Source organism: Cordyceps javanica, chromosome 5 (genome assembly GCF_051103115.1).
Source record: "Cordyceps javanica chromosome 5, complete sequence".
Taxonomy (NCBI): Eukaryota; Fungi; Ascomycota; class Sordariomycetes; order Hypocreales; family Cordycipitaceae; genus Cordyceps; species Cordyceps javanica.
Genome location: NC_139299.1, coordinates 1326799 through 1341084, shown reverse-complemented (window position 1 = coordinate 1341084; position 14286 = coordinate 1326799). Strand labels below are relative to the sequence as shown.

General features: G+C 54.0%; 6 protein-coding genes across 6 annotated transcripts; 3 read left to right on the top strand and 3 right to left on the bottom strand.

The window, feature by feature from the left end:
- Nucleotides 1-237: 237 nt before the first annotated feature.
- Nucleotides 238-2844, top strand: V2A60_007644 (Vps53-like protein; the record flags this gene model as incomplete). Its single annotated transcript, XM_083258927.1, has 3 exons — nt 238-277; nt 335-2127; nt 2182-2844. 3 exons carry the CDS (start codon nt 238-240, stop codon nt 2842-2844), a joined length of 2496 nt encoding a protein of 831 aa, XP_083115053.1.
- Nucleotides 2845-3531: 687 nt separating this feature from the next.
- On the top strand, nt 3532-4725 carry V2A60_007643 (thioredoxin-disulfide reductase TRR1; the record flags this gene model as incomplete). The annotated part of the gene is made up of 4 exons (XM_083258926.1): nt 3532-3550; nt 3651-3713; nt 3785-3903; nt 3961-4725. 4 exons carry the CDS (start codon nt 3532-3534, stop codon nt 4723-4725), a joined length of 966 nt encoding a protein of 321 aa, XP_083115052.1.
- A 238-nt stretch (nt 4726-4963) lies between these two features.
- On the bottom strand, nt 4964-5786 carry V2A60_007642 (acyl-CoA N-acyltransferase; the record flags this gene model as incomplete). The annotated part of the gene is made up of 2 exons (XM_083258925.1): nt 4964-5370; nt 5480-5786. The coding sequence occupies 2 exons, from the start codon at nt 5784-5786 to the stop codon at nt 4964-4966; spliced, it is 714 nt and encodes a 237-aa protein (XP_083115051.1).
- A 914-nt stretch (nt 5787-6700) lies between these two features.
- On the bottom strand, nt 6701-8088 carry V2A60_007641 (uncharacterized protein; the record flags this gene model as incomplete). The annotated part of the gene is made up of 4 exons (XM_083258924.1): nt 6701-7372; nt 7542-7673; nt 7731-7835; nt 7906-8088. The coding sequence occupies 4 exons, from the start codon at nt 8086-8088 to the stop codon at nt 6701-6703; spliced, it is 1092 nt and encodes a 363-aa protein (XP_083115050.1).
- Nucleotides 8089-9818: 1730 nt separating this feature from the next.
- V2A60_007640 (uncharacterized protein) lies at nt 9819-11603 on the top strand (the record flags this gene model as incomplete). Its single annotated transcript, XM_083258923.1, has 4 exons — nt 9819-9938; nt 10025-10095; nt 10153-10266; nt 10340-11603. 4 exons carry the CDS (start codon nt 9819-9821, stop codon nt 11601-11603), a joined length of 1569 nt encoding a protein of 522 aa, XP_083115049.1.
- Nucleotides 11604-11991: 388 nt separating this feature from the next.
- On the bottom strand, nt 11992-12872 carry V2A60_007639 (zinc metalloprotease; the record flags this gene model as incomplete). Its single annotated transcript, XM_083258922.1, has 2 exons — nt 11992-12546; nt 12618-12872. The coding sequence occupies 2 exons, from the start codon at nt 12870-12872 to the stop codon at nt 11992-11994; spliced, it is 810 nt and encodes a 269-aa protein (XP_083115048.1).
- Between the last annotated feature and the right edge of the window lie 1414 nt (nt 12873-14286).

Genomic DNA, 14286 nt, shown 5'->3' with positions numbered 1-14286 from the left:
TGTACGAGTTATATTTTGTGCCGTAAACTTTGTTCATGCTTTGCAGTCTGGGTTTTGTGCAGGGCAGTTAAATACCTATAGTGGTAAGTGCCAAGTGGTCACTGGTAGTGGTAGGATTCGCCCCACTTTTATTGTCTGGGGGATTTGACAAATGGCCAGGTCGCCTATGACCTTCTAGAAAGCTAACATAAGTGGTGAGACGACGGGCAATTCTGACCGCCACCTTGCTGCGGTAATATGAGCGCGGCACTGACGAATCCCTCGTCACTTGACGTCGGTATGTTGAACATGCGTCTCAGGATCGGACGATTCGGTAGCTGATTGTGCTGGGCAGTCGACTACGACCCCATAGACCACCTCAACCTGCTCTTTGCGCACCCTTCCTCGGTATCGTCCATCAACCGCGTCTCGCAGACGCTCAGGTCCCAGCAGAATGAGCTGGCAGCGGAAATCAGTGCCCTCGAGTCGGCGCAGGCCTACAAACCCGATTCGAGCCTGGAGCGCATGCAGTCAGCTCAGACGGAGCTCGCGCAGCTGTTTCGCAAGATCGAAACAGTTCGATCGCGCGCCATCGAGACGGAAGAAAGCATCACATCCATGACGGCCGATATAAAACGACTCGATGGAACAAAGAAGAACCTCACGCTCAGCATGACGGCGTTGAAACGTCTCCAGATGTTGACGACTGCATACGAGCAATTGCGCGGCCTTGCCAAGACGCGGCAGTACCGTGACTGCGCAGGCCTGCTGCAAGCGGTACTGCAGCTTATGAAGCATTTCAACAGCTACCGCAGCATTGAGCAAATCGCCACGCTCAGCCGCGAAGTGTCGGAGCTTCAGCGCGAGCTGCTGGAACAGGTGTGCGAGGACTTTGAAATGGCCTTTGCCAAAGGCGAGGTGTCTGCCAAGCGCAACATGCTTGTAGAGGCATGCTTGGTGATGGATGCGCTCGGAGATTCGGCAAAGTCGAGGTTGGTGACATGGTATGTCAACACAGAGCTGCGCGAATACCGCCAGGTGTTTCGTGGCAACGACGAGGCTGGAAGCTTGGACAATATCGGTCGCCGGTACGCTTGGTTCAAGCGTATGATCAAGACGCATGAAGATGAACACGCCGTCATCTTCCCAGCACACTGGCGTGTCAACGAAGTTTTGGCAACGGCATTCTGTGATGGCACGCGAGACGATTTCAAGGGCATCCTAGAGCGCAGCATGCGTCGTACAGATGGAGCAAAGATCGACGTAAATATGCTTCTATCTTGTCTGCAAGAAACACTCGATTTTGAGCAAAATTTGGAGAAGCGCTTCTCCAACGAGCCACGAGCAAGCATTGATACACTAAGCTCCGCCGAGGGAAAGACAACTGCGTTCAATGGCTTGATATCGGTTGCATTCGAGCCGTACTTAAGCTTATGGGTGGACTCCCAAGACAAACAACTGGCCTCAATGATGCCAAAATACAGAAGCCAACCACTAATACCGCCAGACGACGAATTCTCCCCCCAAGCTGTGATACAATCTGCCATTGAATTGTTTCACTTCTACAAACTGACTCTATCACAATGCGCAAAGTTGTCAACGGCCGAGAGGCTGCTGGACCTGTCAAAAATATTAGCAAAATACCTGGATGAATATGCGCAGCAAGTTCTACTACAAAAGCTCCAAGCCTCTGGCCAGACGTTACCGGCCATGCAGAACTGCATTTTAGTGCTAAACACGGCCGATTTCTGGCACGCGAATGCAAATCAGCTGGAGGAAAATATAAAGAAGCGCATAGACCCTGAGCTGGTTGGTAAAGTCGACTTATCATCGCAGTCAGACGCCTTTCTCGGTGTTGCTAGCGCGTCAGTCCTAGCCTTGGTACAGATTGTAGGACAACACTGTGAAGGCGTCTGGCGAGAGATGAAGAATACAAACTGGAGTTCAATGGAAACAGCGGGTGATCAGAGTTCGTATGTTGGTGAGCTACTGAAGCACGTCAATGACAAGACAGGGGAGATCCTGGCCTTGGTCGGCAAACAACAGTATGCAAGAGCTTTCTGCGATAATCTTGTTGAGCACTTGGCAACAAGCTATATTCATAACATTGTGCAGTGCCGGCCGATATCGGAAATCGGTGCTCAGCAGGTATGCGATAATCAAGCTGCAATTCCCTTGATGGTGAACTAACAATAGTGATAGATGCTTGTGGACAAATACGCACTCACAAAGTCTTTTGGTACGCTGATTCTACATCATAACCCGTCACCGACGCCTCAACCACCGCCTGCTGGTTTCGTGCGCAGAGTAGAGCAGTCCATGGGTCGTATAGACCCATTGCTCAAGACACTACAGATTCGGCCATCGCCACCGGAAGGACTTGTACAAGCCTACCTCATACATATCGGCGACAAGTCAGACACCAACTTTCGAAAGATACTAGAACTCAAGGGCGTGCGCAAGCAAGACTATGCACACTTGATCGAGCTCTTTGGAATCCACCGCGAAGGTAGTGGAAATGATAAGCTGGTACAAAGCTCACCGCTGATGACGCCGCTCATGACCACAAATTCAACCTTGAGTAGCGCTGCGGCAGTCGGGGGCACCATAAATGCAGCTGCAGCGCTCACCGGAGCTGCCGCAGGTGCACGCGGCTTTGACGCCGGCTCTTTGGGCGAGAAACTACTGAGCGCCGCCCGAGACATCGGCACGGCGAGCACGCCAACGCCGAGTGGCTCGGAAAAGGCTACAATCAATGAAAACCTGCGAAACTTTGGCAAGTTTTTCAGACGAGACATTGGGGGATTGGGTGCCAGGTTCGGAAAACGGGACGGAAGCCTCGGTGCCGAGGGGGAACAGCGATGAGCAGGGCCCAGCGCCGCTGCCAAGGCCAGGACGGTTGCCGATGCATAGATTCGAGTTTTCTCAGCGAACATACAAATAGACAATGATATCAGAAACTGTTTACATTTATTAATGGAACCTTGTCTGACTGCCGACGATCCGCGTTGGCGCCACTTTGAGTCCGTGAATGAGGGAGGGGTGGGCGGTGGCATCACTGCAACAGATGCAAAGTACGGCCACGCAGAGTCCCTGGACCTGCGCTTGAAGAGCATGAATGGTGAGGATTTAAACCCGACTCGACATCACCTGAGTGCATATCAATAATTTGGAATAATAGCAATGATGCAATGGTGCTGGCTGGGTTGGATGTCGCTTTGTCAGTTAGCCTTCGGTCTGCACACAGTCTCTGCCCCACCACCCCTCCTCGCTCCAGCTCGGAGGCGCAAACTTGAATTAGTCAACACTCACGCGCCGCTCCAGCCCGTACCCGCGATTCGCCGTGCCACGCCAGCAAGGCCCCCATAAAGCCCTCTTCTCTCTTTTCCTTGTTGAATGGTATAAAGGTGCAACACCGCCAAACTGTTTGCCTCAGCCTTTCGACGGCCGCTACGCTCCAGCGCCGGTTTTTCTCTCGCAGCAGTCGCTACTGTCACCACTGCGACCAAGTATCCCCCCATCTCGAAACCAGTCGAATTAGGAACGAGAGCCATGCATAGCAAGGTAGTCAGTACGTTTTTTGCGGCCCAAAGACGCTCGGCCGATCGATAACCGCCCGTAGCGAATTGATCGGAGCACACGGTGTAGCTAACATGGTGGCCAACTCGCAGTCATCGGATCGGGCCCGGCTGCCCACACGGCCGCCGTCTACCTGGCCAGAGCAGAGCTAAAGCGTGGGTTCCCCGATTGCGATACGCTCACAGAGCAGACGGAGGTGCAAAACGAGTACTGACAATGTCTGCAGCTGTTCTATATGAAGGCTTCATGGCCAATGGCACCGCCGCCGGCGGCCAGCTCACCACCACGACCGAAGTCGAGAACTTCCCTGGTTTCCCCAAGGGCATCATGGGCCAGGAGCTGATGGTATGCATTGCAGAAGACGCAGAATGAAGCAGGCTCTAACCCACCTGTCCCGTGCAGGACAACATGCGCGCACAGTCTGAGCGCTTCGGCACCGAGATTGTGACCGACACCGTCACCACCCTCGACCTCTCGTCCCGGCCCTTCAAGTACAGCACCGAGTTCAGCCCCGAGGAGACGCACACGGCCGACGCCGTCATCATCGCCACCGGCGCCTCGGCGCGCCGCATGGGCCTCCCCGGCGAGGACAAGTACTGGCAGAACGGCATCTCGGCTTGCGCCGTGTGCGACGGCGCCGTGCCCATCTTCCGAAACAAGCCGCTCTTCGTCATTGGTGGCGGTGACTCGGCCGCCGAGGAGGCGACCTTCCTCACAAAGTACGGCAGCCACGTGACGGTGCTGGTGCGCCGCGACCAGCTGCGCGCCAGCAAGACCATGGCGAAGCGCCTGCTCGAGCACCCCAAGGCGACGGTCCGCTTCAACTCGTCGGCGACGGAGATTCGCGGCGGCGACGACGGCCTCATGTCCCACATCGTCATCAAGGACAACGTCACCGGAAAGGAAGAGGTCGTCGAGGGCAACGGGCTCTTCTACGCCATCGGCCATGACCCCGCCACCGCCCTCGTCAAGGGCCAGATCGACATGGACGGCGAGGGCTACATCATCACCAAGCCCGGCACCACCTTCACCAGCGTTCCCGGTGTCTTCGCCGCCGGCGACGTCCAGGATAAGAAGTACCGCCAGGCCATCACCAGTGCCGGCACGGGCTGCATGGCGGCCCTCGAGGCCGAGCACTACCTTGCCGAGCTGGAGGCGGGCGAGTGACTGGATGGCGGCGTGAAGAAAGAAAAGAGCATGCTGTGACATACAACAAGAAGGGATAATTTATAGAAATAAATAGAACTCGCAATAAAGTACACAAAGAAGGACACTTGCAACAACTAGAAGCCATTGCCTTGTAAACTGTTGATCCAATAGTGACAAATACACGGAGAGGCAGCTGTTTGTCATCGCCTTACTCCCAGATGCATGTACGCAAACGGAGACCGAAGGTTGTCTCAACTCATTGGCTGGGCCTTGGCCACCTCCAGTACATGTTGGCGCCGTCAATGCCTGCCAGCGGATTCCCCTCGCCGTGTGTGGCGTTGCCATGCTGCTCGTCGAAGCCGCAGCGCTGGTAGAAGGCGTCCATCTTCCACGAGCTGATGACGGACGCGACGACGCCCTCGGCCTGCGCCTGATCGAGGCCCCACTGCACCAGCTTCCGACCGACACCCTGTCCCTGAAAGTCGGGACGCACGGTGAGGGTTTCGAGATACCACGACTCGGCGCGATCGCCGCTCCACGTGCTCTTGAAGCAGGGATAGGCGCGCTCGATGGCGTCCTCGCGCGCGGGATCGCACGCCCGGTTCGGCCACATCCAGGCGTGGAGCTTCATGGCAGCCGAGGACACGGGCATGAGCAGATTGCCTGTGCGCAAGAGAAAAGAAACATTGGTGAGCCCTCGCCAAACATACCAGTATGCTTGGGGGTAAAACAGTCGTGACGGGGGGAAAGGGGAGGTTTCATCAAGACATACGGGGATCCAGGGTCCAGCACTCCAGCTTCCGTCCTCCCTCGCCGAGCCGGGACCACTGTGCCGAGCCGGCAATGACTTCTCGGCCCTCGTCGTCTCTGCTCACGGCGACGAGCCATTTGAAGCGGTAGTCCCAGAAGTTGACGCGGGCGCGGCGCAACCAGTAGAGGTCCATGTCCTCGGGATACTCGTCTCGGTGGGGGTGGATGTGCTCGCCAAACAGGTTGTCGTCCCAAAACGCCCTGGCCATGACGTGGGCAATCTCTGGCAGCTCAGAGTAGCGAGCATCGCGCACCAGAATCTCGGACATGATGGGCGGCCAAGGCGGTTGGTTGCACTGGTTGTCCAAAGGCGAATTTCAAGATGTCACGCTCCCGTGCGGCGGCATGGGCAGACATCCTCCCTCACACGTTGGACGCTAATAACGCCAACGGCCGGCCGGCCGCCGGCAGACCACACCGTATTTGACGACTTGTCGGTAGTCTACTGGTAGAAAAATTAAAGACGGGAGGAATCCGCTTCTAACATCATTTTCGTGCGGCCCCGTTCGGGCATTGGCAGAGCCAGGAGCCCACGTTCTGGTCCACTGTCCCCCAAAGTGGGCGGGCGGTGGTGGATGAGTGTGGGCTTCAAAGTTCTTGGTCGACGGCAAGGGTGGTGGTTGGTGACAGCTCAATCTGGGCTTCTTATCCTTGCCAGGTGGGCGTCAGTTTATGCGTCGCATCTCGTGTCTGTGCGGCGGTAACGACGTTTTTTCGAGTCCCTCTTGGTGCGAGTGGATGCGCGGCATGTCCCATTTTCCAGCGCCACCGAGCCAGCCACGCCCGCGGCCACAATCGGATTGGACCATTGCCTTACGAGCTCAAGACTTGTTCTATTCTTCTCATAGGCCGACAAGCTGTCTTCTTCCGGGAGTGGCGGCTCGAAAACAAACCAAGCACCAGCGAGCCGTATCCTGGGTGTGGGGGTTGCCCCCTAATATAATCCATTGGTCTGGTCCATACTGGGTACACGGGTGGCAGGCAGGTCGGCTCTGAACGCCGAGCTCTCCACCAAGATTGCTCGAGTCACTTTTCAACTTGGGGTCATTTTTGCTGAAAACGTTGAGAGATGCTACAAGTTCACGCCATGCGACCAAATCATGAATCTGATGAGTTTGATACATGCTGTGCTAATTCTCCTACTGAGCTCAAGTAGTCATACATCGTCCCGACCAAAGACTGGCTAGGGCCGGTTTTCATAGGTTATTTTCCAGGCAACCTCCTTGTTGATAATCATATCTTGGCTGCCTGTTCTAGAGTTTGCATCTTCATCGATATTTTCTCGGCTGCTGGTCGAATACGGCTGCGTGTCCGACGTCTGATTTGACGCACGGTTCGCCGGCCAATCCTCCGGGTTTTGGATAGGCAGCTCGCCATCCGAACGACGTCTGGCCGAGATGGTCGTGGAGACTACACCAGTATTCGCTGCTGCCGACGCAGTGCCCTTGGAGCGGGTGTTGGGAAAAGACCGCATCGCGTACGCGCCGCCGCCGCCTGACCCGGTCATGGTGTCGTCATAGGCAAGCGGGAATCCCATGCCGATGGAAAAAGATTTCAGAAAATTCTTCAGGTTGGGCACCGTAGCGGATATCAGGGACCAGGAAATCATGGCCTGCTGAAACATCAGGCTGTCGATGATGGCGAATTGCGGCTCGGCAGAGGACGGGTACTTGTTGAAATACGCCAGGTGGATAGCGGAGAGGATAATCAGCGGCAAGCGAAACGAAAAGGCCATGATGACTTGGAGCTTGCGAGTAACAGACATGTTGACGTTCCAAGTCAGCTCAACCATCAGAAGCCAAGCCGCGACTTCGGTGAAGATGTCAATGGCCGTGATGACTGCCCACCGGATATTCTGAGAACACGGCCTTGATTAGCTGTCTGGCGCAAGGGGGTACCAGTTCAAGATGATGTTTCCATACCTGACTTGGACACTGTGTAACGTTTTGCGTTGTCAATAAAGAATCAGCCTGGCAATGTGCCAGATACGCCACGCAAGATCCCACCCCCCACAGCGCGCTCACAACCATCATGGCAATACAAATCGGTCTGCTCTTGCCAGTCTTTCTGCCGATGATGCGGAGCACAAGCGCAAGGAGAGAGCATTTTGAGAGGCACAACGTCAGAAAGGTAAGAATAACGGCCGCCAACGTCGACTGCGGCCCAGAGTGTCAATATATGCAAGCGTTGGCTGTTCTCCATGGTGTACGTACTTTTGAAGAGGTCGCCCACTGGTCAGAGGTAGTAATCGAGTTGAACTTGCCCAGGCCATTACCCAGTCCCACAAAGATGGCAATGGATTGCGCAAGTTGCAAAGCCTAAATAGCAAAACCTAGAGTCAGAATACGCGAGTCCTCATCGCCGAAAACCGAGTATGGGTGCTCCTACCGTCGCCAACGCGATCAGAATATCGTCAATCCCGAACATCTTGTACTTGACGTACGCCCTGGCCGTACTAACAAGCGAGCTGTAGATGAGGGCCAGGATAGTGACAATCCACAACTGCCCAGCATGATCGCTAGAAGTAACGGGCGAGAAGCGCGGCCCGTCACCAAGTACCTGTGCATCCATGGCGAAGAAAATGGTCAATTCATCCGACAAGAAGAAAGACGCATGGCGAGAGGAAGAGATTAAGAAAAAAAAGGAAATCTCAAAGCGGACGGTTGACGACGAGCTTTGCCTTGCCACTTCAACTACAACAAGCGGACAAAGTTGGAATTCGCCGGTGAGACTATTTGCTTAGCAGTAGCGACAGGGGTCTCCCATTTATTATGGACTAGAACATGCTTGCAATATGCTGGAGGGTCTTTATTCTCCGGCAATGTGGAACGGCCAAGGGCGGATCCTTGAACAAATTTGGTGAAGAAAAAGTCGTTGGAGCCAAATTGTTATGGGACCGGTACACCGAGGCCTGGATATTGCGACATTATAGTTATGCGTTCTTTCTTGCGGAGTATAAGTGAAACCGATAGCTCATGTTGGGCTCGGCGATTGGGGGCAGCTTATCGAGAACAAAGGTGATGAGAGAACCAAGTCAATCGTGAAACAGTCTCGGTGTTTAAGCGAGACATGAACATCTACAGAAGGGCATAAATCTGCGCGTTATACTTTATGCCGACCGGCAAGCTTCGCCTCATGTATGAGCCTCTCTGTGTGGTTGCTTTTGGGGGGGCGCTTCAGCTGCTCTGGGAACTAACTAGTTACGGCGCAGGAAGGAATCCATAGGGCTAAAAGAAAGAAGGACGCTTGGAAAACTAGGGCAATTCGGACTTGGATTGGCCGAACAAAGTTGTACCGGTAGCCTCAGTGGTAGGGGGCTACTTTTATGCTAGACCCATGCACGCGGTCCAAAATACGGAACGTTACCTGCCCGGCCCCGACTCCACCACGACCGGCACAGAGAGAGAGAGAGAGGTGTTAGCCTGTTCCAAGATTTTTTATCTTGTCGACTACGGAGTACTCTGGAAGGAAATGTTTTGGGTTGGGGGCCGGCCGGGAGGGCTTGGCTGCTCGGTGCCTCGCGTGGCAGCTACCCTGCTGTGTGAATCGAGGCGACCTCTGAGCGCTCTTGGATGAACAAGTTTCGGCCAAGAAGCAGCACGTCGAATCCCCTCCCCCTCCCCGCCCGGGGTTCTGGAAGCCCGCGTGCGTGGATGACGGGGATTGTCCCAAAAGAAGCTCGTCCGAGAGAAAAGATGAGCAGGGGATGGCTCCGCGCCGCCTCGCCGCCCCTGAGCCAGGCGCGGAGTTGCGTGCCTATAGTTCTTCATTTATATCCTTGAAAAGCGCAGGTGAACCCGTAAAACCCTTGGCTGCAGCTGTGGGCACTTTCCATGTGGCATGTGGTGCGACTGGTCGCCGTCCCTCCACCCACCAGGTCTTCCATGAGTCGCGAGGCCGACGGAAGGGCTTCCCGGGTCTCTGTTTCGCCTATCCGTACTGGGACTGGGTACTGGTACATTTTTTTTTCAATTTTTCTGGACCTGAAAGTTCTCCGCTAGATATTCCCAGGCAAACAGGGGGAGGAAGTATTGGGTCCTAGGCTGATGGTAAATGGCGTGCAGATTTGAACTCGACTCCATCCATATGGTCCCTTGTTAGCCACATGTATTGAAAGCGGAGAGCTTTGTGGCAATCTCCATGCTTTTTTTTTAATCTTTTGACTGATCCATATCTTCAGACTTTCAACGTCTGTTCTTTCTTCATCCTACTTTGTCTGCCTCTCTCTCCTCCCCCTTCTCTCCATCCTCGTTTCGTAGTATCATAAGACACTTCATCCGAGGTAGAGAATACCGAGCAGAATGGCGGCCGACGACAAGGTTTACGACGCCGGTGTCTACGCCGAGGGCGTGGACGAGAAGAATGGCAATGCTGGCGATCGCCTCGACATGTACCGTATGGGCAAAGCTCAAGAAATGAGGGTGAGTATATCGACTCTACCTAGTTTTTTTTTTTTGTCTACCAAATCTACCAAAACAAAAAACGCCTTTACTGATGTGCATCACAGAGAAACTTTCGTTTCTTGTCCATCTTGGGCTTTTCCATGATTCTCATGGCCTCGTGGGAATTCAGCTTGAGGTGAGCCTTCCCGTCTTCAAACGTGTTTGCCAATGTCACTGACAATGTCTTTCATAGTGTCGCTACTGTTGGTCTCATCAACGGTGGTACTGCGGGCCTGATTTGGATGTTTTTCGTCTGCTGGATGGGCTTCTTCGTGGTCAACACGTCCATGGCTGAGATGGCTTCCATGTAAGTACTAGACGGACATTTTCTCAACTCCTTTGTTTCAACCCCTGTAGCCCGACTGACACTTCTTGGTTAGGGCACCAACGTCCGGAGGCCAGTATCATTGGGTTTCCGAGTTCGCGCCGCCAAAGCACCAGAAGCTCCTGAGCTACTTCATCGGCTGGATGTGCGTCCTGGGATGGCAGACGTCGTGCGCCTCGTCGGCCTTCATCGCCGGCACGCAGATCCAGGGCCTCATCGTCCTCAACTACCCCGACTACCAGCCCCAGGCCTGGCACGGCACGCTGCTCACCATTGCCGTCGCCGCCTTCTCCGTGCTCTTCAACACGCTTCTGGCGAGGAAGCTGCCTCTGGTCGAGGCCATGGTCCTCATCATCCACGTCTTCGGCTTCTTCGGCATCCTCGTCACCCTCTGGGTCCTCTCGCCGCGGGCAGACGCCACGGCCGTCTTCACAGAGTTCAACGACGGAGGCCACTGGGGCAGCCTCGGAGGCTCGACCCTCGTGGGCATCCTGGCGGGCATCCTGCCCCTCCTCGGCGCGGACGCGGCGGTGCACATGTCGGAGGAGCTCCGGGATGCCAGCCGCACGTTGCCGCGTTCCATGATCATGACGACCATCTTCAACGGCGCCTTTGGCTGGATCATGGTCATCACGCTGTGCTTCTGCATCGGTGACCTCGAGAGCGTGGTGAACTCGCCCACCGGCTTCCCCTTCATGGCTGTCTTTATGAACTCGACTCAGTCTGCGAGGAGCGCGACCGCCATGTCGGTGTTCATCGTCGCCATGACCATCTTCTCCAACCTGACCATGGTGGCGACGGCTTCCCGCCAGCTCTTTGCCTTTGCGCGCGATCGCGCTGTCCCATTCAGCCCTTGGTTCTCCAGTGTGCCGGTCGGTTGGGACGTGCCCATCAACTCCATCCTGACCACGTTCCTCATCACCAGCCTGTTGTCGCTCATTAACATTGGCTCCGCCGTCGCGCTCAACTCCATCACCTCTCTCGCGACCACCTCAATCTTGTCGAGCTACATCGCATCCATTGGCTGCATGATTTGGCGCCGATGGACGGGAAGCCCTCTCTTGAATTCCAAATTCAGCCTCGGCCGCTGGGGTCTCGCAATCAACATCGCTTCGATGGTCTTTCTCGTCGTCGTCTTCATTCTCGCCTTCATGCCGCCGACCCCGAACCCTACCGCTGAGCAGATGAATTGGAATATTGTCATTTACGGTGGCATTTCAATCTTCTCTCTCGTTTACTACTTCTTTCGCGGAACGCATCAGTATGAGGGCCCGGTTGTTTACGTCAGGACCCTTCAACCAGAGACAGCAGCGCCTTGATATAACACAGCTTTGTTTCGCACACTACGCAAAGCGCCTAGTTCTCTTCTTCGTCTGTAACTTTACTCTGAGTGGATTTTATTGTACACAAATTGACTTTTGTACATGATTCTACCATTATATAATTTATAGAGAACATTATTGCGGCTTTCGTCACCATACGATAGTATCACGCTTGTCCTGACTGCAATCGTCTGCCTTGAATTGCTTTGCATTCGTGTTCGGCCCCCACTATGTATGTATACCGCCGCCTCTATCTATGATACATATATCTGTCATGTTCTCGTTCGCCCTCTAAAACTACTCTGTACGCCTCGCTTCAGCACGCCAAACTTCAAATCACCAAACACAAACACACACCAACTCCTCTTTTTGCTGTACCATGAGATTAAGCACGGAACTTGTTGTACATGCTGCTCATGCGGGCAGCCTGGCCATCAGTGAATACGCTGCGGCAAGTGCCGTAGCTCATGAAGTTGGTGACAGGGTCCTTGCCAGGCATGTCAGGGCAGGAGTCGTCGTTCTGGTTGCAGCTCCAGCTGTTGATCAAAGCAGGGGTATCGGCCACCATGTCATTGACTGGATCGCAACCGTCCTGGAAGGTGTGGAAGAGGCCAAGCCAGTGACCGACCTCGTGGGTGGTGGTCTGGCCGTTGTTGTGGACATCACTGCGCACGGTGCAGCCATCGCGATAGAACTTGGTGGAACCCGAAGTGACCTTTTCTGGGAAATAGCAGAGGCCATTATAACCCAGAGTGGGCAGGTAGTACAGGTTCAAGGTGCGGTAGTCACCCTTGCGAAGTTGCTTCTTCATTCCCATCTCGTCCTGGTCCTGGGCCCAGGCAGCATTGATGGTGTGGTCAACGCCCTTGACAGTGAACTGGAAGCCGAGGCCACTGTAGTCACCGTTCATGCCATCAATAGTGGCACGAACGTCTGACTCCTATATTAGAACAGGTGTAAGTTAGCTCATGGAGAAACCCCGGTAGACAAAAGCCAGAAAATCATTCTTACAGAGAGGTAGCCATCCGCCTTCGATTTCGACTTGGCAATGACGTGAATGTAGACCGGCACGTTGACCTCGGCTGCGGCGATCTTGCCGGTAGGTTTGTTAGCCGCCGCCTCTTCCTCAGCAGCCATCTCTGCGGCGGCAGCGCGCAGTTCCGCGCTTGGTTCAACGGCAGCGCAATCGTCGGGGCCTTGAAGAGCAGCACCAAAGACTGCCGCAGCCATGGTGGCAATAACAACGAGAGACTTCTTGATGGCCATTTTTATTCAAGCAAGAGGAAGTGCACAGAAGAGGACAAGTTTTCAATAAAGTATTGCGAGCACTTGCGGCGATTGACAGTGATTTCAAAGTCCTGCCTATGATATCGCAGAACTTCCTACAGCGGCCATCCTCACGGCTTTATATCTTCTTGCGCAGATAGTCATGGTGACTGTGATAGAGGGTTGAATTTCGCGGCGGCCGAACGTGACGTCTAATGACAGTGCCCGATACGGGAGGAGGAGGTGAGAGCTTCCTCAAGCTCTCTAGCACTGAAATGACCGAGGCCGGCATCAGCGCGGCCAACCAACTCACCTTCTAGATTTGGGAGGTGAGTATTTACAGCAAGTTCCGATTGCAAGCATCGTTGAGGCGCCATGCGCCATTCAGTCTAGACGGCTCTTGGCGGTGGGGTTGCCTTCCTAACGAGATAGGCTTATGCATAAGCATAACACATCTACGCACCCTGTCGAAGGCTGAAATTTAGGTTCTCAACGCGCGACGATCAGCAGTAGGTGGCGCGACAGTTTCATTTTGATTTGTCGACGGAGAAACTCCTCTTCGGGGCCAAGACGAGCGTTGGTGAACCTTCCACATCAAGCTTGACAGCCGAAGGCATTGGGCATGCAAGCGAGAGGGTCCTGTTGTGGTATGTGATCAATCACGCGCCGAAATTTAGCTAGACAAAGTTATTTCCTCGCCGAGAATATCCCAGAGAGGACGCTTTATTCATTGCGTGATCAGTTTGGTCGCTATCCTGAGTTATTTGCTATTTCCCTCAGATCTTAATGTAGCTGATCGCTCACTCCGTGGTAATAAAATCGCACAACTTGTCGCTCTTCGTCAAATATTTCAATAGTGATCTTGAACCGCCTCGTTTTCTTTTGTTCCCTTTTCTTTAGGGGGGGAAGGGGGGTTCCGACAATATGAAGGGTTTGTTAGAAGACTACTGGCTTCGATCAGAGCGGGCAAGCAGGCTCAAGAACAGTAAGAAGCTCGATCCGAATAAATCTATTTCTAGCTCGACCCATGATACGGTCACTTTGGGGGTTTCTCTTGTAAACAAGGCATTTATAACTTCACTGAACAAGACGGCTTGGCTTGTACGAAAGCTGTGAAAGTTGGTGACACTACCGTCGTGCGACATTCCGAGCAGACGGCCGGGTTTTGGCGTATAACTAACATGCTGTTTCAACGTTTTCCGGTAGTTGAGAGGCTCCAGGGCCAAGACTGGCAAGGCAGTGCCGAATCATTCGAGAAGAACCTGAGGCACAGGCCCGCATTCATTTATTATACGAATCGACGTGTATTAGCATGTCTCCTACTTGGTCATGTGCAATAAAACTGTAGCTTATTACTGAGAAGAAATCGTTTTGCCTATTTATGGGGGTGGCTGTAATCCACACCACTAACTCA